At 41.7% G+C, this 22,895-nt stretch overlaps 1 protein-coding gene across 4 annotated transcripts in view; it reads right to left on the minus strand.

The window, feature by feature from the left end:
• The window catches only part of LOC147208711 (teneurin-2-like), a 216,592-nt gene that overhangs the window by 138,824 nt on the left and 54,873 nt on the right, over positions 1 to 22,895 (minus strand). For 3 of the 4 annotated variants that reach the window (XM_086099655.1, XM_086099663.1, XM_086099645.1), the window contains exons 3-5: positions 10,859 to 10,900; positions 10,490 to 10,522; positions 9,005 to 9,298 (exon numbers count right to left, since the gene is read on the minus strand). In XM_086099655.1, coding sequence (XP_085955781.1) covers positions 9,005 to 9,298; positions 10,490 to 10,522; positions 10,859 to 10,900 — 369 coding nt within the window. The remainder of the gene's footprint in view (positions 1 to 9,004; positions 9,299 to 10,489; positions 10,523 to 10,858; positions 10,901 to 22,895) is intronic. The other variant, XM_086099673.1, reaches the window with a different exon arrangement.

The following is a 22,895-nucleotide window of genomic DNA, read 5'->3' on the forward strand; positions in this document are numbered from 1 at the left end:
AGCAGCCAGGATGAGTGCCTCTGTGCTGTCCTTCAGGCCAGCCCACTCTAGCCACTGATAGGACTTCTTGAGATCGGCCACTTCAGTTATGGTCCGGTGGTACATCCCGTGTAGGGGCTTGTCCTCCCATGATGGTCCCTCTTCCAGCGCCTCATCTTCTGTTCCCCATTGTCTGAGGCATTCTCTGAGTACGTCATCCGTTGGAGCCTTCTCCTTGATGTATTCATGGAGCTTGGATGTTTCATCCTGGACAGTGGCTCTCACACTCACTAGTCCCCGGCCTCCTTCCTTTCGGCTTGCGTACAGTCTCAGGGTGCTGGATTTGGGATGGAACCCTCCGTGCATGGTTAGGAGCTTTCGGGTCTTAACGTCCGTGGTCTGAATCTCTTCCTTTGGCCACCTTATTATTCCTGCAGGGTATCTGATCACTGGCAGGGCATAGCTGTTTATTGCCCGGGTCTTATTCTTGCCATTGACCTGGCTTCTTAGGACTTGCCTCACTCGCTGGAGGTATTTGGCCGTAGCCGCTTTCCTTGTTGCCAGTTCGAGGTTGCCATTGGCTTGTGGTATACCGAGGTACTTGTAGCTGTCCTCAATGTCTGCTATTGTTCCTTCAGGGAGTGAGACCCCTTCAGTGCGGACTACCTTTCCTCTCTTAGTCACCATCCGACTACATTTCTCAAGCCCGAATGACATCCCGATGTCGCTGCTGTAGATCCTGGTTGTGTGGATCAGGGAGTCTATGTCCCTTTCGCTCTTAGCATACAGCTTTATGTCATCCATGTAGAGGAGGTGACTGATTGTAGCTCCATTTCTGAGGTGGTATCCATAGCCTGTCTTGGTGATTACTTGGCTTAGGGGGTTCAGTCCTATGCAGAACAGTAGTGGGGAGAGTGCATCACCTTGGTATATGCCACATTTGATGGACACTTGGGTAAGTGGCTTGCCATTGGCTTCAAGTGTGGTTTTCCACATCCTCATCGAGTTCGCAACGAAGGCTCTTAGGATCCTGTTCACCATATACAACTCCAAGCATTCAGTGATCCATGTATGTGGCATCGAGTCATAGGCTTTCTTGTAATCAATCCAGGCTGTGCACAGGTTGGTATGCCGGGACCACCGTCTCCCGTACGCCAAACCGATGCCTTACCAACTGAGCTATCCATTGTTTTTATATATATATGTGTGTGTGTGTGTGTGTGTGTGTGTGTGTGTGTGTGTGTGTGTGTGTGGCATCCTGAAAAATGGGGTCTAGACCTCGCTCCTCAGCAAGCTCTGGAAAACCTGATATCAACCCTGAATTCGGAGTGTCGGAGGATGGAATAATCTAAAACACGCAGGTTAGTGGCCCTCAAAGATCAAAGTTGGCCACACCTGGGCTGGACAAATCTACGTGTTACAATATCTGCATATTGCAGCTAGTAAAGAAACATGTACCATGATTATTAAAAATGAAGAAAAAGACCAAAATTATTTGAACAGGTGTGACACCAATATTTTTCTGTGACAGGCTTTGGGGGTAAATATTGATTCTAATTCACCATATATTCCTTAACTTCTGCATTCAGTCATCCAACGGGGACATGAGTGAAAACTTGCCGCCGTTGACAGAGAGCAATGTTGAATTGAATGTTCAGGCCTTGTGTTTAATGAAAGAGAAATGCAGTGCATATGGGTGGACCCTGGTAGACAACCACAAAGCAGTGGACTGTGGAGCACAGCTGTAAAAGCTGCACTGCGCAGCAGGTATAAATCAATGCCAAAGCTTGGTCTTATTTCATCTTATGCGTGTTTTAATCATTTTTTCCTTCTGATCAATGCTGTTTGAATGGGGACATCAGGCGCAACTGTAGGAATTTACAAGCTCTCTTTCTCCTGCTTGTGTTTCCAAGCGGGCATTTTATGAGGCAGTGCAGAGTAGGGCAGTAAATCTTTGGTTCTACATTGGCAAAATGAAATCTCCTGATGCTGCTCTTCACACACATATTTGTTTGTCTCACCATGGTGCTCCCACAAATTGAACTTCTATCAGCTCTGCCAAGTCAACATTCGATTCGCTTTATTTTAATAGCGTCTGGAAGGTGCTATAAAAGTGAAGTGTCAAGATCCAATACTTGACAGTAAAGTGGAAGGTAGGAAAACTTTGGAATGTTTGACCTGCATTTGGGTAACTCATTGAAAAATGTCTAAATTCATCACTAAAAACATCATGGTGTTATGATGATGATGATGATGATTCCCACGACTGCTTCTTCTAGTATTATGAGGGTCGGGCATCGATAACCAAGAATCAAGTCGCACATTACAGTTCTCCTGAAATCATTCAGATTTTAAAATCCATCCATCCATTTTTCGATCCGCTTATCCTCACACGGGTCGTGGGGGTGTGCAAGAACCGATCACAGATGTCTTTGGGCTGCAACCCTGAACTGGTTGACAGCCAATCACAGGGCATACGAAGACGAACAACCATCCGCGCTCACATTCACCTAGGGACAATTCATACCTGGAGAAAATCCATGCAGGCATGGGACGAACATGCAAACTCCACACAGGAAGGCTGGAGCCGGAATTGAATCCTGCACTTCTACACTGTGAGGTCGACACCAGTCGACCACCGGTCCGCCCAGATTTGAAAGTGTCGGTGATAAATTTCGATACCTAGTGCACAGAAGAAGCACGAATGAAGAAGGGCCGTTAGAAAATGTGTGTGCGTAGCACGCAGCCCCTCCCATTCGCCAGAACTGCGAAGTGAGTGCACGGCAGATTGAACTCTCCCCGCTGACCTCTCCTCCTCCCGGGTGGCCCCACCGCCCGGCCTGGCACGGGCGGCCGGCGGCAGCTCTGGAGGCACGTCGGCACTTCTCGCAAAAATCTGATTTCGTGTGCTTTCATGTTTCATTGTTTATTTTTTATAATCATCATTTCACTGAATAAATGCATATTAATAAAAATAATCAACTACTGACATTTTTACCCATTTACACCAAGAGGATATATTCATCAACAGGCTTGATTACAATGAATCACTACAAATATAAAGCATACTCAAAGTTCTGTAAACTAATTAATTTAGTGCTTCCTCTTTCCAGTATTTTGGTGTTAATTGTGGTGAGAGTGGCAAAGGCACCCGACACTTGACGGAAACCAATTTTATGTCTTCCGCATCACACGCTTTAATTTGTTATCGACACAAGTTTCATTCATCACAGACTTCACAACTTTGGTAGAACTAAAGTCATGCAGAAGCTGGAGAAATGATAGCTTCTCGAAACATCTTTTTTTTTTTCAACTCACTTTTCATTCTGACACTGTGTGGGATGTATTTAATTTAACATTCAACATTTGACATGCTCACATGCTGGGCCATGCCAGCCCTTCAAATTCTGTTCAATCTTCTATGACCGTGCTTTCAGCAAAAAGCAGACCACCCAAATTGGAGTCGTTGATTGAGTGCAGGATTCACTTTCTCTTTATCAGGGATTTATACTGAGGACGTCACAGAATACTTTGATTCAGTCACGTCAGGCTGACATTTGAGACAACATTGGACATTGATTTTAACTGTCATTGCATTCAATAACTTTGAATGACTATTCAATAACTAATTTTTTTATTTTTTTCTTTCTTTTACTCCTGTGTGTGTGTGCGTGTGTGTGTGTGTGTGTGTGTGTGTGTAATAAAACTGGCCATTTGAGACAGCTAGTGCCTCAATTTAATCTTACAAAAACTCTAAATTGATACATTTGACTCTTTGTCATATAATTTAGTAATACTAAGAAAAAAATACATGTCAGTAATACATAATCTCAAGGAAGCTGTGTGGCAACATTTAGTTTATAAGCAACAGTCAGGTGTTCTGCAAACACTAAGACGAGCAGAAGCACAAACGTGATTGATCTGATATCTGTCATTGTTTCTATTTTGGTACGTAAGAGCCACAATCACGCACACATGCACACTCAACCACACAAAGACTCCCGCCTTGGGGGGGGGGGGGGAGGAAACCTCGACCTTTAAACTGACACCTGTCAGTCATGCCAGCATGCTGCACAGATAGTAGCTGGTGAGACACACAGCGTGAGACAAAAGAAGACAGAGGGAGAAGCTTGCAAGATGAAAAAGGAGGTGGAGGAGGTGATGATGAAGAGGAGAAGAGGAAGCAAGACTTTGGAAGCTTATTAGAGATGCTGTGAGATGAGAGAAGTGCAGCTTGGCGTTTTGGCACATCACCATCTTTTTGATTTGTTAGCTTGTGTTTATGATGTTTCTCTGTCTGCCTCAGTCAATATCTATTATTAGATTCTCAGATCCTCCCCCTGCTTTTTTGACACTCTTGTAGCTCCTGCTTCACACTTACCCATATGACCGAGATTTATACCCACATGTACCTGGAGCCAGGGAAAATGAAACAGTCATTTTATTTAGGCCTGCGGGAGTCAAATCGTACTTCTGAGCACTTTGAGGTGCCACCAGTGTCAGATGTTATGTTTGGACCAAGATGCAGGAGTAGAGGTGGGGTGTTTCTCATTTCTCAACTAAGCAGCTTAGCAAGTGGCTTTATCAGACACACTCACGCACACACCGCTCACTTTTATCCGGCTTCCTGTTTGCCTTTGATCCCTCCAGTAGTCAGGCCCAAAGCCACGAGCCACTGGACCTGAGTACACTGAGTGTAAATGTAAAAAGTGAACACAGAGAACAAAACAAGTGGGCATTACTTTGTCGCTTGCTCCTTTAAGTGGCTGTGCGCGCACACACGAACACACACGAACACACACACACACACACACACACTTGGCTAAATATAGCAGCAACGATGATTTAAATGGTAATACTAACCATTTCAAATTCTATAGTCATCAGGTATCAGAAAACCGTGAGCCATTTGATCCCTAATTAGAATGGAACATTGGCCAACACATTTTTCCATAGCCAAATGAAAAATTGCATGAGGCTCTATCCAATACAAATTTATGAACACTTAGCTCACAGATGCATACAGATCACACGGCACTGTGATGTCACTGATGTGGTCACCTTGCCCACAGGGACAGACAAAGTTCACTGTCGTCATAGAAAGTTCCGGAGTTGGTTGCTACACAGCAACAATAAGGTCTGGATATCGACTGTATTTGATTCACAAGGGCTCACTTTGATTCACAATTCATTTTGATTGATTTTCAATTCACGCAGTTGCAATTTTACTTTCATATGGAAGACATTGAGCCAAATTAATCATGCATGTTAATTAATCATGCATGTTTTATTGAACATGGCCTGCTCAAAATAAATGACAATTTAAATCAATTCCAACCACAGGGCAAACTACTGTATGTAGATAGAGTGACAAACACACACTGCAAACTCATGATATAAAAATATCCATATGAGGTTTTATGAATCGATATCAGGCTATGTAAAGGAAACTCGAAACAAATTGATGAATCTTTTTTTTTTTTTTTTTAAACCCAGTCCTGGTTACAGTTAAATTACTATTGGTTCGCTCCCTTTTAGAAATAACATAATTATATTTTTGCCCTGCTCTCAGCAGTGCTGTGCTGACAATGTGTGTCCATACAGCAGGGGTCGGTAACCTATGGCTCGCGAGCCATATCTGCTGGCTCTTTTGATGATTGCAACTGGCTTGCAGATAAAACTAAATATTCCCGCTTGTTTAATCCTTCGATCGATTTTTTTTTACTGCTCATTTCCGGTTCAGGGCTTCAGTTGGCTCCAGGAGCAATTTTGATTGGACAATACTGGCCTACATTGGCCGCTGCTGCGGAAACCGGTAAACGCCCCCTTTTGAATCAACCCGCTCGGTCATTAGCTCAAAGCTAATCCTAAATGAATAAGATGGCGAAAAGAAAAAAAGATGACGAGTATGGAATACTTCAGGACGAATGAACCAAAGGATTCGCCTTTGTGGAGAGAACAGGTTCTGCAGTGTGTCTGATTTGCAATGACAAAATACCATCGGTGAAACGGTCGAATGTAAAGCGTCACTTTGACACGCGCCATGTTACGTTCACATCAAAATACCATGCGAGAGACAGCAGAAAGGAAAGCGTGCAAGCTACTGAACAGGGTGCAAGCCAGCCAGCAGCAATTCTGCGTATGGACGCAGCAAGTTGACTATAATTCCGCTACTTTTGCTGGATTTTTAGCAATCGTGAGGAACGGAAAACCATTCACATTAAGTGAGTATTATAATACATTTCCAAATATTTTGCTTTTGTGGCTCTTTTAGTCAAAAAGGTTCCCGACCCCTGCCATACAGTATTTATACTATATAAGATAAGATAAGATAAGATAAGAAAACCTTTATTAGTCTCGCAATGGAGAAATTCCCGATTCACAGCAGCAAAGTTATGAAAGGAAGAAGTAGAACAACAAAATATAGGAGCTGCTGGAAAGGCAGCCACTCACGCGGCGCCATTTTGAAGTCAAAATAACAAAAATAACACACTAACCACCAAGCACAGAGTTTCCTCCTTGATGAATGTCGTGGCCAAAACATGCTGAAAAAAGTCCACATCAGGTCCACACGACGTAACAACAAACACAAAGTGACAAAACAAACCAAAAAAAACAACAAAAAAAGCAAGGCTCATGAGAGCACTTGCCGACGGCTGCCTACTCAGGCGCCATCTTGACTTCAAAGCATATACTATGCTTCCCCCCACCCCCCTTTTTTTTCAATCTACCAGCATTACATGATTTCTTATTTGATTATGGGAAATGAACTGATTCGGAGCTATTCACATTTGCATCACGATGCATCACAGAATCAATTATTTCCTCCATCCCTACTTTTGAAGTACAACAAAAAAAAAAATCATCACAATAATAAAACACACTCACATCATAAGGCCAGCAGAGATAATCATAATTTACTGCCATATTAAAAGTCTAATTTTAAAAAGCCTCAAAAGGCAGCATCTGGAGCAGATATTGTGGTTGTGAGATTATTTTGGTAATTAACCACAAACCAATTATCAGATATTGGGATGAGAGGTGCATCTCAGGTAAAGTGTTTCATGGTGTGCTGAATGGATGTTGAGCAGTTTGATCGGTTGACACACGTCTCAGATTTTGAGGGCCGACAGTCAGACAGAAATTTAAGCACATCTGTTCAAGCGGCTGATGAAAATGTAATTAATTAAGTTGTTGTTTGTTACTTCAATCCACTTTTCATTAACCTCTATTGACAGATGTGAGAATCTCACGTGGCAGTGTATGACTACTTCAGGATTAACAAGAAAATTGGATCCTTGCAATAAATAACTTTGCTGGAAGTATAAACGATTCCCTCTGGGAACCTTTCAAACTCAAACTGCTGGGAAGCAACACTTCAGAAATGCTCAATTTCGTTTTCTTCTAAAAATACAAAATTATGTTTTGGGTGACAAAAATGTGAGCGGTGAGCTCTCAGCAAATCTTAGGGTGAAGATGAAGGGTAATGCAATGCAACAAAAATAGACTCATCCAACAAATCCAATCCACTTTTGTATCATATGGCGGCTGCACTTGACGAAAAGCAAAATCATGATTGAAACAAAGCTCATCAACACAGTTTCACCATTCCGCCTAACCTGAACTGTTCAATTCAGCTGCACAAATAGTGCCCCGCCCTGATACTGCTTTACATGAAAAGCTGCAAAACGCCAACCCCATTGCATGATATCAGATTTGAGAGTTGGGGCAATGCGAAACGAAACACAATAATTGGAGTGTGACGGCTCAGAGCTTCTAAGGCAGAGCCGCAATGGTTGAATAGGTTCTATAACGTGTCCCGGAACGCTACTCACGAGATACAGATGGTTCATGTGGTACATCTGATAGCATTCCAGTGTAATGCAACAATCACACCATGTGGCTACATGATGCCTGTGTGTTGAATAAAAAATGTTCTTGATGCAGAGTTGGCTGGCCTGTGAAATTGAATGAGGTTATTGCAGAAGCTTACCGGTAATTTAAAAAAAAAAAAAAAAACATCAAACGTATTCCCTACAATCTTAGGCACAGGAGTGCGCCAGCGGTTTAGGCCGCATTCAGGCATCATTGTTGTTTTAGTTGCATATATTTCCACAGGTGTCATGTTGGAAACGTTTCTCGAAAAAATGTGACCGCTGTCTCCACTTGCAGAGGTACGCAAAAAATGTGTTATGGATTTTGACAAACCTTTGTTTCTGGATGAAGGTGCATATAGAGGAATGTACTTCTTATTATTCAGTCAATATGGTATCAGTGAAAGAGTCCAAGGAACCTTAACCATGCTCCACGTTTTCCTTTTGTTCATAGTTAAGCTTTCGGATGAGATATGCACTCCACAAGTGATAACCGAGTTAATGTAGTATATTGTCAGTGTAGAAATAGTAAAGCAAGACATCAAATAAAGCCCATGAGGAATACATGGTGTACTGCAGTGCAGTTCTATATCATGCTAAAAAGTTGTGGTGGAACTTTCATCGGTCCATTTTTCTTTAATGCTCGCTCTATAATATATATACCGGTACATACACACACTGCTTAGCCCATGTGACAATGTCTGGATCCGCCGTCTTAACTGGTTTCAACTAATGTGTGTGCCAAGGGTGTCATATCGAGAAAGCAAGATGCAGAGCCAGGAAAAAGGACAGAGACGTGACTAGCTCACATGACTTCTTGACTTTTGTGCCAGAGGCCTAATCTAACAATACAAAGCAACAATAAACATGTTGCGAATCAATACTTCCTTCTCCAACAATGTTAAAATAGTTTTTTATTGTTGTCATTGTAGAATTGTTAAATAAAATGATATTGGATTGTGTTTAATTGACCCTTATGAATTGCTTGATAAAAGAGTCAAGTTTATATGTGACATAATGATGCTTGTTTTGTTCTGTGTCATCTTATCGTTTGGCACAATTCCTTTAATTGTTATACAAGTGTGCTTTCATCAGGTTCTAAATATGATGGTGTCTGCATGTTAACTCGTCAGCCCCTCAAGGAGTCCTACCAGCTTCGTCGTCCGACTTGTTTTCATTCTCAGAGTCGGTGAGGGTCAGAGCAGAGTTCTCGTGGCTGGACACGCCGGAGCTGCGACGGGACTTCACCCTTCCTCCTCCAGCCCAAAGCTGAATGGCTCTGTCCGGTGACAGGGGACCATCCGGATCAGAGTCTGCATCGGAGCCAGCGCTGAGGGAATAACCCCTTTGGAGGAGGCCCAGTTCAGGACAGTAGGGGACAGCGGCGGGATGAGGAGCAGGTGTTTGATCGCACACTCCCAGTTCAGCCAGGGTAAAGTTCCCTCCTACGAGCGAAAAACAGCAGTTACACAGGTGGAGTAAAGGAATGAGGTGGCTAAGTGCAGTAAAAGTGGTAAATGGAGCCATTTACACGAGTGCTGACACAAACAAACACGCCAACTGGCATACAAATCTACAACCACACGCAGAGAGGCAAACTAATTATAAAACTATGGAGGAGGTGGCTGAGAATTGCAATTGTTGATGCACTCAGGAGAGGAGAGATGACACAGCATGAATCAGCTACACACTACAAAGAGCTTCTGGAAGGAAAAGCGTTTGAGGTGGTGTGCAGACTTGTTGTGAGCATCTTCGATAGTGTTGGTCCATCACTTTGTGTCTCCTCATTTGCACTCAAAAGTCGTTGATCAAAGTGTTGTATGACCGGAGCTGCGATATTACCTTCTGGTCAAAACATCTCACCTGGAAAATTCTGCATGCGGCATCCGAAGGTTAAGCGAACAAAATGCAGTCTGAAACAACACCAGCATTGCTTCAGACTATCCCCCACCTCACCCGCCCATTTGAGACAAACTGACTTGTCTCACCTCAAATAAAAATAGAAAATTATCCAAATTAAAGCACATCAAAGGAGATCAATAGCAAAGCATTGCAGCCCAATTAAATCCAAGCTGAAGAAAAAGCAATTACGGGAAAAAGGCATGCTCAACCAACTTATCCTTTATAGTAATTAAAAGAGTATTGTGGATGCAATCGATCACGATCAGCTGTTGGGGTAGAGGGATCAGGGGGAAAAAAACAGTTGCGTTTCACTTCATTAGCAGATTGTGAGGAAGGCGAAGGGGACGGGGGATGAAACTGGCGACAAGGAACTGTCACGGTGGTGGCATTCTATATGAATGGGCGCGCTGAGAATCACACAGCTGCGTGACTCGGTCAACTGTGACTCATCAGGAGCAATCAGAGGGCGAAGAATTAAAGTGATGAAATTCATCTGCTTGATCTCCTCGTCTGCTCTTTAAAAGCTTGGGGGGGTTGGGGTGGGGGGGGGTCTGAAAAAGTGAGCAGATGCATGGAGCGGGAACGCCTCTCGGGAAAGTTGGAGTGGTAAAAGGAAGTTATTTCTATACACAGCCACAGTGAAAAAAAAATACATGTCTACATCTCGCGAAAACTTGCTACGCTTCTAACCGACTGCACGGAACCAAACCATACATTACATCAACGAATATTACCAGCTGCCTTCTTCTTCGGTTGTCTTCCTCCCACTTCAAAAAAAAAAAAAAAGAAATAAAATACATACAATAAATATTTATTTACATAGCGCTTGCACAACAGCTGCAACAGTAATAAAGTGCTTTACAGAATATTTAAGATGAAATAAGAACACAACACGTAGCATAAAACATAGACAATAACATCGACAATTCATAACAACGATTCCTACATAACCCTTGTTGTTCGAAGCGGTTATCGATGAAAGAACATAACAGCGAAATAAAGCGACTGGTGAATTTACTACAACTACATCATTCTACAATCGATTTCTACTACAATGCTGTTGTCTAAGAACAAGCGCTTTATCCTTGTTGCTGTTATCATACCTGAGAGGAAGTATCGAAGGACGGGAGAAAATTCCAGGAGGCCTGGGAGAGTAAAGCAGACGAAGAACCGACTGTGAGGAATGTAACGTTGTACCGTGAAAAACGATTCTACAGCTAATTTGTTTTCATCCACCAAGCTAGGATGATGGTAGCCACATGACAAAGAAAGAAAAGATTTCCTCTCCGCTTTACACAGTGAATTCTACCACACATTATCTACTTGCGACATCACACGGGCTGTCAATCCACGAAATTAACATCCCACAAACAGTGACTACACATGAAACATCCAATCACTCTGTAATCCCAGGAGTGGTAGGCCTAGTCCTGCGCTCGAGCAATCTACATGAAGTCAAAAAAAGATGGATTGGCGCGAGACTCTGCAGTAGACATGAAAATCTATCTCACTTAGTTCATAACTCGAAACCCAATAACATGTTTTGTTCCTTGATATTATGACAAATGTGGAGGGGGCAATGTGCCACATTTTAATCCGATCAATGTCCTTCTCATTGACGCCATATTTCAATTGTGTATAGTGTATGATATTGTTTCGCCCTCGTGGGCCACAGTATCAGGTAGACCAGCACAAAGAAGGAAAGGAAGAGACAGAAAAAGCAATGTCAATGCAGCCAAATCAAGCCGTCAAAAATCTTACCGACTCTACATATAAACACCTCATCATGACACGCATTGTTCAATAGATACTGCACCTTTCTGGCAACGTCAATCAAAGTGAACGTGAATCTTCTGCAAAGGTGTTTTTTTGTTGTTGTTGTTGTAAGTAGTTGTAATTGTAAATAATTGTGCAAGTCCATGTAATGTGGTAAGTGAGTTTATTTGCATGCTCCCTTGGAGGTATTTTTCATTATGTTTATGTTGCTCCTGTGCTTTGTCCACTGGCCATTGAACATCAATGTTTCAATTGCATGTGCCGCTACAGTTACAGTAAATAATTGATAAACTATCGGTGTAAATGTAAATATTATAGTCGGAAGAGTAATGACTACACACCATTTCCAAAAGAGTAATAATTTGCAATACAGACAACATTATTATTTGTGGCGATTACAAATAAATGAATTTCATAAATGGCATGTTTATTTTTTTCATGTCTTTTGACACAAGGAATTGTTGCGTGACCGGAAGCCGCAGAGGGCCCTCATAAAGTGTTGCCTCTCATCATTTGGGGTTCATGCTTCACAGATCATATATAAGTTACACAAGTGTATTAGGTTGATACTCTGCCGTAGTTTGCACTCATCCATTACGCTAAATGTACTTCCCCTGATAAAAGTCATTATGGAAGTGCGTGGTGGCAAATGTGTGTAATTTGCCGTCTCTGTGTGCGTGTGTCTACATGTAATTGTTTGTGAGTAGGCACACTTGTGGGATCGTACTGCCTGTCATTAAAAAATAATTTGTGCTTGTTAGCAGTTTGACAGGCAAAGTCTGTTTGCAGTAACTTTACGCTGGTTATTGTCCTCTCATCCCATCCTTCCATCCATTATCTGAAACCGCTTAATGCTTACGAGGGTAGCAGGGTGTGCTGGAGCCTATCCCAGCTGTCTTCGGGCAGTAGACGGGGGACACCCGAACTAGTTGCCAGCCAATGGCAGGGCACACATAGACAACTATTTGCATTCACAATCACACCTAGGGACAATTTAGAGTGTTCCATTAACCTGCCACACATGTTTTTGGAATGTGGGAGGAAACCGGAGTACCCGCAAAAAAAGCTCATAGGCACATGGAGAACGCGCAAACTCCACACAGGAAGGCCAAAGCTCAGATTTGAACCTTGGACCAATGTACTGTGAGGCCGACGCGCTAGCCAGTTGAGCACTGTGCTGCCAATGCGCCTCGTCCACAATGTTTGATTCTTCAATGAATTTTATTCCTTAACTCTTTAAATATTATATATATTTCTTTTGTGCATGCAAATACTTCATGTTTTTCTACTTTTTTCCCTCCAAATTTTGCTGCTGTATTTTTCTCCATTGTGAGACAAATAAAGTTTATCTTATCTTATCTTAATATAGTAATTGTAACTTGCAATGATGTTGCTTTTTTTTTCCCGAAAACCAAGAGGTCACATGGTGCAGGGCAACCACCAAGCAAGCATTTTGAGCTTTGGCGGTTTACAGTGCCTTCAGATTTCTTTCTTTTTGCACACTTGTAGAGAAGAATTTTGCTCCTTGGAAGCAGTGGTCATAAAAAGCGCCTAAAAAATAAGCCAAGAGCAGCTGACATTATGTTTTTTAATAGGAGTTCCACTTTTCTGAGAAAATGCCTGTTTTTTTTAGATAATTTCCAGCCATTTTCACTGGTAGCCAGATGGCACATTTTACCAAAAGTTCACATCTCGAAAGAAACTCAAAAGTCTGTCAGTCTATCACTGACAGATGCCCATTTTGCTGACAAGCGACAGAAAACTTTAAAAATAAGGACAACTAAGCACTGACGTTAGTGAGTTTTCATCCATGAGTGTATGTGTGTGTGTAAAGTACTTTGGACAGGTAGCATATGATGAAGATACACTCATATATCGTGCACTGCATTTACCATTTTAATTACGGTACATTGGACTTTTCATCTGGTGGATTATGACTTTTTTTTTTCCTTTTGTTTGTTAGTTTTGTTTTTTTCAAGGGACTAACGATAGACTGACTGGCGGATCGGTGAAATTCACTGCCGGAAGCAACGGTGGATGTGCGGTTAAAACAACATGATGGGCAGACTCAGCCAGTCTGTTAGACTGGCTGATTATTACAGTTGGTTCTGCTTGAAATAATGACAGATTGACGTTGACGGATCCTGCCCAGGCAGCTGACGAATGACGAATGGGCAAAATTTTGAAATTGCCCACCTCTGGTAGTATTTACCATGCATGTTAGGAGGACATTCACTTATGAGCCGACTCCGACCAGGAGTCATTTAGTCATGAAAACACCATTTACAGCTTCATTGACAAATAATGCCATTCAAATACCAACAGTAAACAAACACTTATCTCATTGCTAACTTGTCTTGTTTTGTCTAACAGCATAATCCTTTAGGTGAGGACAAGATGACTGTTTTTGATCTAAAAGAGGACGGAAGCCATTGAATGTGCCTGCTTATGATGCCATTGACGCTTCACTTGCATGTTGAAATTCTTCGTTTGCGCTCTTGATGGATCCAGTGACTCGCTCTCCACGCTCATTAAAGACTGCGGATAGCACTCACACGCACGCGCATACACTTAAATCTTATGATCACAATTCAGCCTCCGTCAGACTGCGGTCTGTCTCAAGCAAATGTTTATGTAAATTGCTATTTCTAAAGTGCAGCCTCTTTGTTACCATTGTAATGCATGTTTGTTTAAACATGCAAAAAAGGACTCCAGAGACAGTTGCGGGAGTTTGAGATAGAGAAAATTCATTAATTTTCATAGATGTGGTCATTGAATTCATTATGTGTCCAATATGAAAATGTGCCGGCTGAGTTCAGCCGATACAAAACGGGGGGGGGGGGGGGGGGGGGGGGGGGGCTGAACCTGTAATGGACAGAGATTCTCAGATGAGGCAGTGAAATCCCTGGTCATGGCCAGCAGCAGCGTATAGAGGGATGAGACGGCCAGAGAATGACGGGGACAAACTTTGTGATTGACGACAGGGTATATAATGAAAGCACCCAATCACTGAGGAGGAGAGTAAGAGAATCATTTTGCTTTGACTGGAATACATATTTTACCCTGAGGGCTCAAGGTCATTGTTATGTGTGAGAAACAATGGTGGATATGGGAATTTGTTCACCTAATATTATCAAACATCCTCACACAACACATCCTCACTAACCATACGATAGTGTTTCGAAGGTGAATGTGATTAAGCCAACTCTAAGGCTACTCATGAATAAAGTTGGAGTAAAATCCAAAGCAACAGCAATGCAAAAATATGTATTTAGAAAGACAACATAAGAAGATAATGAGGCTTAATTTTAATGGCTCAATTCTATATGGCTTTTGTAGATGGCAATTCTAAATTGGTTAACCACTTTCAAGTGCTGCCAATGTAATATTGACTGTGAAAACCAAGTTGCAGTGAATATATCAGTGGGCACAAGATAAAAAACAAAATAATTTGAAAAAACAGCATGGAGGAGATCTACTATGGCCAAGGTATGAAGCTAGAACGTTAGAACAGGGTACAGCAAGTAAAATGGTCAAGTGCAGTGAACTACTGCACAGAGGTTAGAAATTGAGGTCGGGGGGAACAGCCACAGGAAACAAGTTCATTTCCCTGCCTGTTGAGTACATGTACCTGTGTTTGGGTAAATACAAACTGTGGCAGATTTCTGGAGCTGGATTTGCTAATGTAGCACCCATAGCTAAGGCACATTAACAGGGAAAGCTAATCCTAAAATACTGTATAAGCTTTTCGTAATCACTTCGTCAAATTTGAGAATAACAGTGATGAAAAATGTCAAATTGACAATACAGTAAGACTCCTCTACAACGAAACCTACATGGGCGAAAATATCCCCTAGTGTGAAAAAATCTTAATGCATGAACACTATTCCCACTCTCCTGCCCCCCCATACAATGAAAAAAACCCTGTTGCGTTATACGAAATCTTTTTCTCTGCTCTTGCCTCGCGACGAGATTCACTACAACAAAGTCTAATCCAATAGCGACCTCTACTGCTTCGTTCAGAAACAGCAACAGCAACCACCACACGGGTTTACACATGCGCAGTAGTCCAGGAAGTATTTGTTATTGCTAGTTTCAGATGCAGCAAGAACGTTGCATTGCTAAAATGGCTACAGAACGGACCTTTGGATGTCGAGCAGCGAAGACAAGAATAGCTCTGATGCTGGAAGAGAGGGTAAACGTGATCAAAATGAAAGATGGAGGAAGCAAAATAAAATACATTATCCAAGAAATTGATGTAAGTGAAAGTGAATGCAAATCATAAATTTCACAATTTTTTTCTCCTTTTTTTCTTTCTACACTGACTATATGAAGCGTCAAATAAGTGTATGCTCATACTTATGCACTATTGGAATAAAAATAAAGAGTACACATACGTTTGTGTGTGTGTGTGTTTACATCTGAGATCAAATTTGCTACAGTGAAAACCCCCCGTTGTGAAAAATTTCTTGCTGCAAACATGATTTCTTTGTAGAGGAGTTTCACTGTAGTGAGTAGTGCTATGCAGTGCTAAGTACAGAAGATACCATGTAGAGCAGTGGTGTCAAACTCAATTTTGTAGTGGGCCACATCGAAGTTACGTTTTCCCTGAGCGGGCCATTATGACTGAGAATTTTGTGAAACTGTATATATGTTTGATCATCTCCACATATTACATATAAAGTGCACAGCAAATTGGTGGATAACTAGTTTGGAAACCAGAAGTCAAAAATACTGGTTAGTTCAGCCATTGATTACGTTGCTGTCATAAGTACATAATGAGATCATGCTTGTAATCTCTCTTTGTAATGATGGATTCATTCATTCATTTTTCGATCCGAGTCACGGGTCACGGCGGGTGCTAGCGCCTATCCCAGCCGTCTTCGGGCAGTACGCGGGGAACACCCTGAACCGGTTGCCAGCCAATCGCAAGGCACATAGAGGCGAATAACCATTTGCACTTACACTCACACAAAAGGACAATTTTGAGTGTTCAATCAGCCTGCCATGGACTTTTTTGGAATGTGGGAGGAAACCGGAGTACCCAGAGAAAACCCACGCAGGCCCGGGGAGAACATGCAAACTCCACACAGGGAGGCCGAAGCTGGAATTGAACCCGGTACCTCTGCACTGTGAGGTCGACGCGCTAACCACTGGTCTACCGGGCCGCCTGTAATGATGGATTACACATGACAATTTTAAATTTTGGTTGAGACTTCAGCAAGCATCATGGAAAAGTTGACATGCTTGATTTGCTCTCGCGGGTCACAGAAAATGGTATGACGGGCTAGATCTGGCCCCCGGGCCTTGAGTTTGGCACCTGTGATGTAGAGGAGAAAGGGTAGAACAGTGGAGACTTCCAACACCTGTGTCATGCATGTTTATAAATACTTTGTAAGACATACATGTTTTCATAATAAATGTTTTCACTATAAACTGTTGTCAACTTGTATAAAAGTACACGGTGATTTCGCTGGAATTGTAGTTTGACGGCAAGTTAGATGTGTTTCCCCTCCCAAGCTTGAGATGATCAAAAATAAAGCTATCATAGTGAGTACGGGACTTGTCAGGTGACCAGAAATGAACCAAATGAATACTAATGTTGTTTGTGCTGTCGGGTAAAGCAAATGTCTGTTTGCTGACTTCTTTACATTGTAATGATGTGCGGGTAATAGCTCGCTGTGCTGCCACTAATTGGACCAAAACAGCAAATCCAGACTGCGACAATTGTTTTACCATTCCCAAAACTCATTTGCAATGACTTTAACATGGTGTTAGTACCATGTACAATAGAGCTGTCATGTGCAGATAGTTTTGAAAGAATATGTTGGATGCTCTTTATCACAGCTCTGCAGACTCATCAATATGGATGTCGTTATCTGGCACAGGGTGAAGGAATATATTCTATATCAACTTAAATTAGGCCTATAACTTATTATTAGTCATAACACAATGCTATGATTTACAGGGGCTATTGTGACTTTGTGACGTGATCTCAAGTCAACTCATAACATACAGTTTCATCGTTCTTTTGGTGTAAATGACTAAAATACAACGTGGCATACAGACTGATAAATGGTTTTATCTGAGACGTCATCATGTTTGGACAGACTGTCTCATAATTCACAATTAGGATTATTTTTTGACTCCTATTGTATAGTGTGTGACAGCTAAACAAACATTGTTACAAAGAGATGTAAACAACTTCCGGTATATTGAGACATTTTAGGTAAATGTTAATTTCGAGTGTCGATTCAAATCCTTTATCATAGCATAGAATAACATTTCAATATTTAACATTTTAGCAGCTTAGCCCGAATGATGCGTCATGGTCAAACGCTTCCAACAGCTCCTAAGTGGCATCTGATCATTTGGTAGCCATAGAACCCACAGGGGCTCTTGCACCTGCTAATGAGGTGCCTAATATAGGAGCGAGAAATGTCACCAGTCCTTGGTTCGCTATCCCCCTGCCCAGAGGACAGCAGTATGGTTGGTGCAAGACATGACAGGACATGACAATGTAATACAGTAGAATTCTGTAGGAGGGCTTGTTACTGAATAATGTATTGTTGAGCAAATGAGCAGTGAAACAACTTGCGACTCTTAGCAGGGCACAGACTAACTATTATTATTAGTCTTTTAGTCAATTTCTTGATTTATTGCAAAAAATAAGAGATACAGTATTTAGCCAACCAGACAGACTCCATCCATAGTGGTGGATAAACATCAGAAGACAGTTTTTAAATATAGTAGTCCCAAGTGAAAGCAACATGCAGAAAAAAAAAGCAAAAATATCAGGGACGGAAGAAAAGAACGAGAGAAAATGTGGATGGTGAAGGTGCCACGAGTGATCGGGGCGCTGCTGGCAGTAACCCCGAAGCAGGATGGCTGGCTTCAGCAGATACCAGGAACAACATCAGACCCCTCGTACACAGAAACACAATCGTGGGAACAGCTATCATCCTGCACAGAACCCTCGGGCTTCCCTGCCCCTGGTAAGACCCGAGCTTGAAGGAGAATAACTTGTAAAAATAACACCCTGGTGTGTGAACTGACCAAATATATAAATTTGTGAAATAAAATAATACTTTAATTAATAAATTACTACTTTTGCAGGAGTAGAAATGAAATGAATGTATCGCTGTACTCCCTTTTATGTAATGTCAATATCCAATAACATACATCTTTATTTATCCATCCATCCATTATCTGAGCCGCTTATTCTCACAAGGGTCCCTGGTGTGCTGGAGCCTATCGCAGGTGTCTTCGGGCAGTAGACGGAGTACACCCTGAACTGGCTGCCAGCCTTCATCTGTGATCATAGCATTCCTCTTATGATACATCACTGATTCATATTGGTTTAGCAAACACAATTATGGGCTGAAGTTATCTCAGGTAAAACAAATCCGAAAAGTAATGTGGAATAATTCTCCTTGAGTCAAGAGCATCCCGCAGAAGCAAAATCAACAGTGAAATGTGACACACGGTAACATCAGACGGGCAGCAAATCATTGGCATAGATATAATTTTTGTGACTGAGGCAAGGGTATAACGAGTATCAAAAGTGACTTATGCATAAGAAATGTGACATATATCCAAACACAAACACATACGCATACACAAAATCTGTGGCAGGGGAACAACTTTAATTATAGCTTTGAAGACAAGTGAGTCAGCCGAGGGGGGTTGGGTTGGAAGCACTTGATAACAGTGACATTTACAATCTGCCTCATTTATCAAAGGCTGCCAAAGCAGAGTCACAAAGGGTCATTACACAGTAAACATAGATTAACTCAATCACGTAATCAGCATAGTTTGGTCATAATTTATTTTAACTCTTAGAAAGTCACAAATTAGTGAGCCTTCCGTCATTTGTCTTGTGTCTACCTCATATTTGCATGAGTGTGTACTTGTAGTTTTCAAAGTTAATGTCATTAGCATGACGGTTTTGTTACTCAATAATTGATTGGGTTTACCTTGAAATCTGCAATTGACATCAGTTGAAATGTATGACAGAGAGACCAGAGTTGTTTGCTGCTCAGGCAGTTATATGCTAAGTACTGTGTGTTAATTTACAGGATGGTTCTCCTGTGACAGTAGAGAACAATATCATCTGCCACCCACATCCCCAAAGCTGGTTAAGGAAAAAACAAAAGACGGATTGTCAAACTATGAAACACAATTAAAAATCGATAGCAGATTGGTGAAATGTGGTTGAAGAAACTTTCGGATCTGGGCTATGTGACCTCACTATGTGACCTCCCCATTTAACAGTCCAGTCAACCGTCAAAGGACATTTATTGTCTTTCTATTGTCCAAATTAAGTCTGTCATGCTAATTCATGTGCACTACTTGTTGTCACATCACCTGCAGGGGTCTGGTGCCAAAGAACTCATGCGAGAAACACTGCAGTTTGTTGATTGGTCAACAGATATTCTTCACACACCTCTATCCATATCCGAATAGAAATAATGTAAACAGGAACACTAGAAAAAAAAAAGCATGCATTTAAACAAAACCTGTTTTCGTGTAATATGCAGCCGCATACTAGGAAGGAATAACAAAAGGAACTTTTGTTGAGTGATGCCTTGTACTGCTCAATAGTATGTTGAATTCAGACGCAGACACTCTGATGCTGGTTCTTGGGGTATTCATTCATTCGTACCGATTTTGTGGGAAAACTGTTTCAAGAAGGTCATTTGTCCCATATCCTGTCTATCAAAGAACATATGCAGACATCGTGTATAGGAGTGAAATGAGCACCAGAACACTTTTAGTGACTTCTGTGCTTTATGGCTGAGGTACGCTATAGAGCTTCAGCAGCTGGCAGAGGCACCAAATGCCGGCGAGAAGACAAAGAGGGAAGAGGGGATGAATTGTAGATAATCTTTTCTCCATTTATTTTTAATAGCGTGCAGCTGCGTTGAATTCTATTTGATCATCAGTTGTCTGGTTGGTCTCCATGGACACGCAAAAACATCAATTTGAGTGAATGCAAATTGATTTCATTTTCAATTCAAATTCTATATTCACAAATTGTAGATAAACAAATATGACTATTTGGTGTCGACAGACAGATAAGCCAGATCGAAGTCGGCATTCTTCACTAGAGTATTGACGAAATGTCACAGACGGATGCCGGTTTGGATGACGAATGATGACTGACGCATGTGAGTTTTCATCCGTCCGTGTAATCAGTACTAACCGGGTCAAGTACCGACACACCTCTCACTCCATCACTGACGGATGGCCAGAGTTTGATGGACTGACAATGACAGAAGGTGACCAGGCTGCCGATGAATGACACATGACGGACCGGCAAAATTGAGTCAACTGCCCACCTCCTTTCTTAACAGCAGGAGAACTGTAGAACATGTACCACATGTGTGGCCAACACATTCTAAATTTCTAGAATACAGCTGTTCAACTCACTCTTAAGAAGTGCTTAAAGTCGTCAAAGGCTTAATCACGAATGACGAGGTAGTGTTAGGAGCGGTAGCTGTTGTTGCTTTGGCGGGATTTGGGACATCTTCTAAATGCAAAAAGAAGAGTTCAGACAACCTGCTGTAGCGTTTGCCTGTCATCATGCCAGTGACATAAATGTTGTCTGGGCAACAAGGTGAGAGATATAAAACAATCCTGAAAGTAAGCTGGAGAATACAGCACATATAAATGCAAAGTCAGAGAAAAAAACAACGTATTCTGCCTGACATCCTCAAACCATTTAAAACATACTGTTTGTGTATGTACCATTAAAAAGTAAATCAAACAATCAGGATCCAATCATCCGGTTTGACTGTTTCAATAATGTTACTTTAACCAATATGTTGTAATATTAGTTTTGCATTTGATGGAAATAATTAGCATTGTGCAAACTCCATTCTTCACTTGAGGAGGAGGAGGTGAAAATGATTCCTTTTTGTCATGTGAATCATGACTTGTAAATGTCACTTTTTTCTTAGCCAGTTCACATCACAAGTTCAAAGCAAAATATAAAATGTCACGTGTCGAGTCTTTGGTTCGGGCTTTTTAATCCCTTTTTAACACACACACACACACACAAAAACATCCAATTTAGGATTTGTAAATCTGAAGAGAACGGTACATAAGTAAAGGAAATTTATCAGTTACGTGTGAATACATCAGGTGAAGCCGATAAAGCTCAAGTCGTAAAATGTAATGAATGTAACAAATAGAACACCCACGAATCAAAGAAGACAGCACGGTTATGAGGATGACCATGCGTTGGTAACAGCATAGTATGGCAAGGAAAACCAACCATGTGGGGGTGAATGGTTGTTCTTCTCTGGATGTGCCCTGCAACTGACTGCCGACCAGTTCAGGGTGTAGTCTACCTTCCGCCCGAAGTCAGCTGGGATAGGTTCCAGCCCACTTGACCCTGTTCAGGTTAAGTGGTGTTGAAAATGGATGGATGAAATGCATAAAAGTAATTTACACACACACACGCACACGCACACACTGTATTTGAAACAGTACGTCCATACATGCATCAATCTGTTCAAAATAACAAATACATGATGAAAATACTATTGAAGTTACAATCACGAGGCGTCTAATTCTAAATTATTCAGCTGGTGATTTTCTCACTTTGTCTCTCCCACTCTTCCTCATTTGTTGTCGACTGAGCTCTCTACCTCCTGTGGTGTCACAGTCCTTATGGTGCTGCAACACTGTTGGTCTCCTGTGGCCGCACTTCCCACGATGCATCTGTGGCTCTGGGCTTTTGACAGAGTTGATAGGCTGAGAGGACTTCAGTATTGACCAGCCATCGCCTGGTGCGATGTCAGCTTGGTACAGCAGTGAAGTATGGCTGACACGCACCACTGATTTTCAGTCTTTAATCCATGATGCCACTCAATCTCTTTGCCTTGCTGTGCTATTGCATCCACAGAACAAATTGTCATTTTTTTTCTTTTTTAATGTTCACCTTTTACGTTTCCTGTTACACATGGATACTGTATACCTAATAACAAACATATGTCATTGTTCGCATTGTCTTTCTGTGTCATAAACAGAAAAGAGCCTTGCATGGATCAATCCAATTGAGTCTCACTTCTTTCACCAGTCAGGGATTGATACTGCCTGATTCATGTACAGTACCGCCATAATATAGATGGAACGCATGTGCCCCTGCGTAGACGCATATGATTTTAAAGACATGTGAAAGAGAGCAGGAATGCCCTTTAATGATGACCTACTATAACGGCCTATCAGCAAACAGAGGATGCAGAAATTCACAATCACAAGCCCACCATTGCCAAAGATCTATACTGCGTGCCTAAAATAGGTTGCCACATGATACCAGAGGTGTCAAAGTGTCACCTCTGCACGATACTAATAAAA

The sequence above is a fragment of the Hippocampus guttulatus genome, chromosome 2, assembly GCF_054856545.1.
Source record: "Hippocampus guttulatus isolate MCC_2025c chromosome 2, RoL_Hgut_1.0, whole genome shotgun sequence".
Classification (NCBI taxonomy): Eukaryota; Metazoa; Chordata; class Actinopteri; order Syngnathiformes; family Syngnathidae; genus Hippocampus; species Hippocampus guttulatus.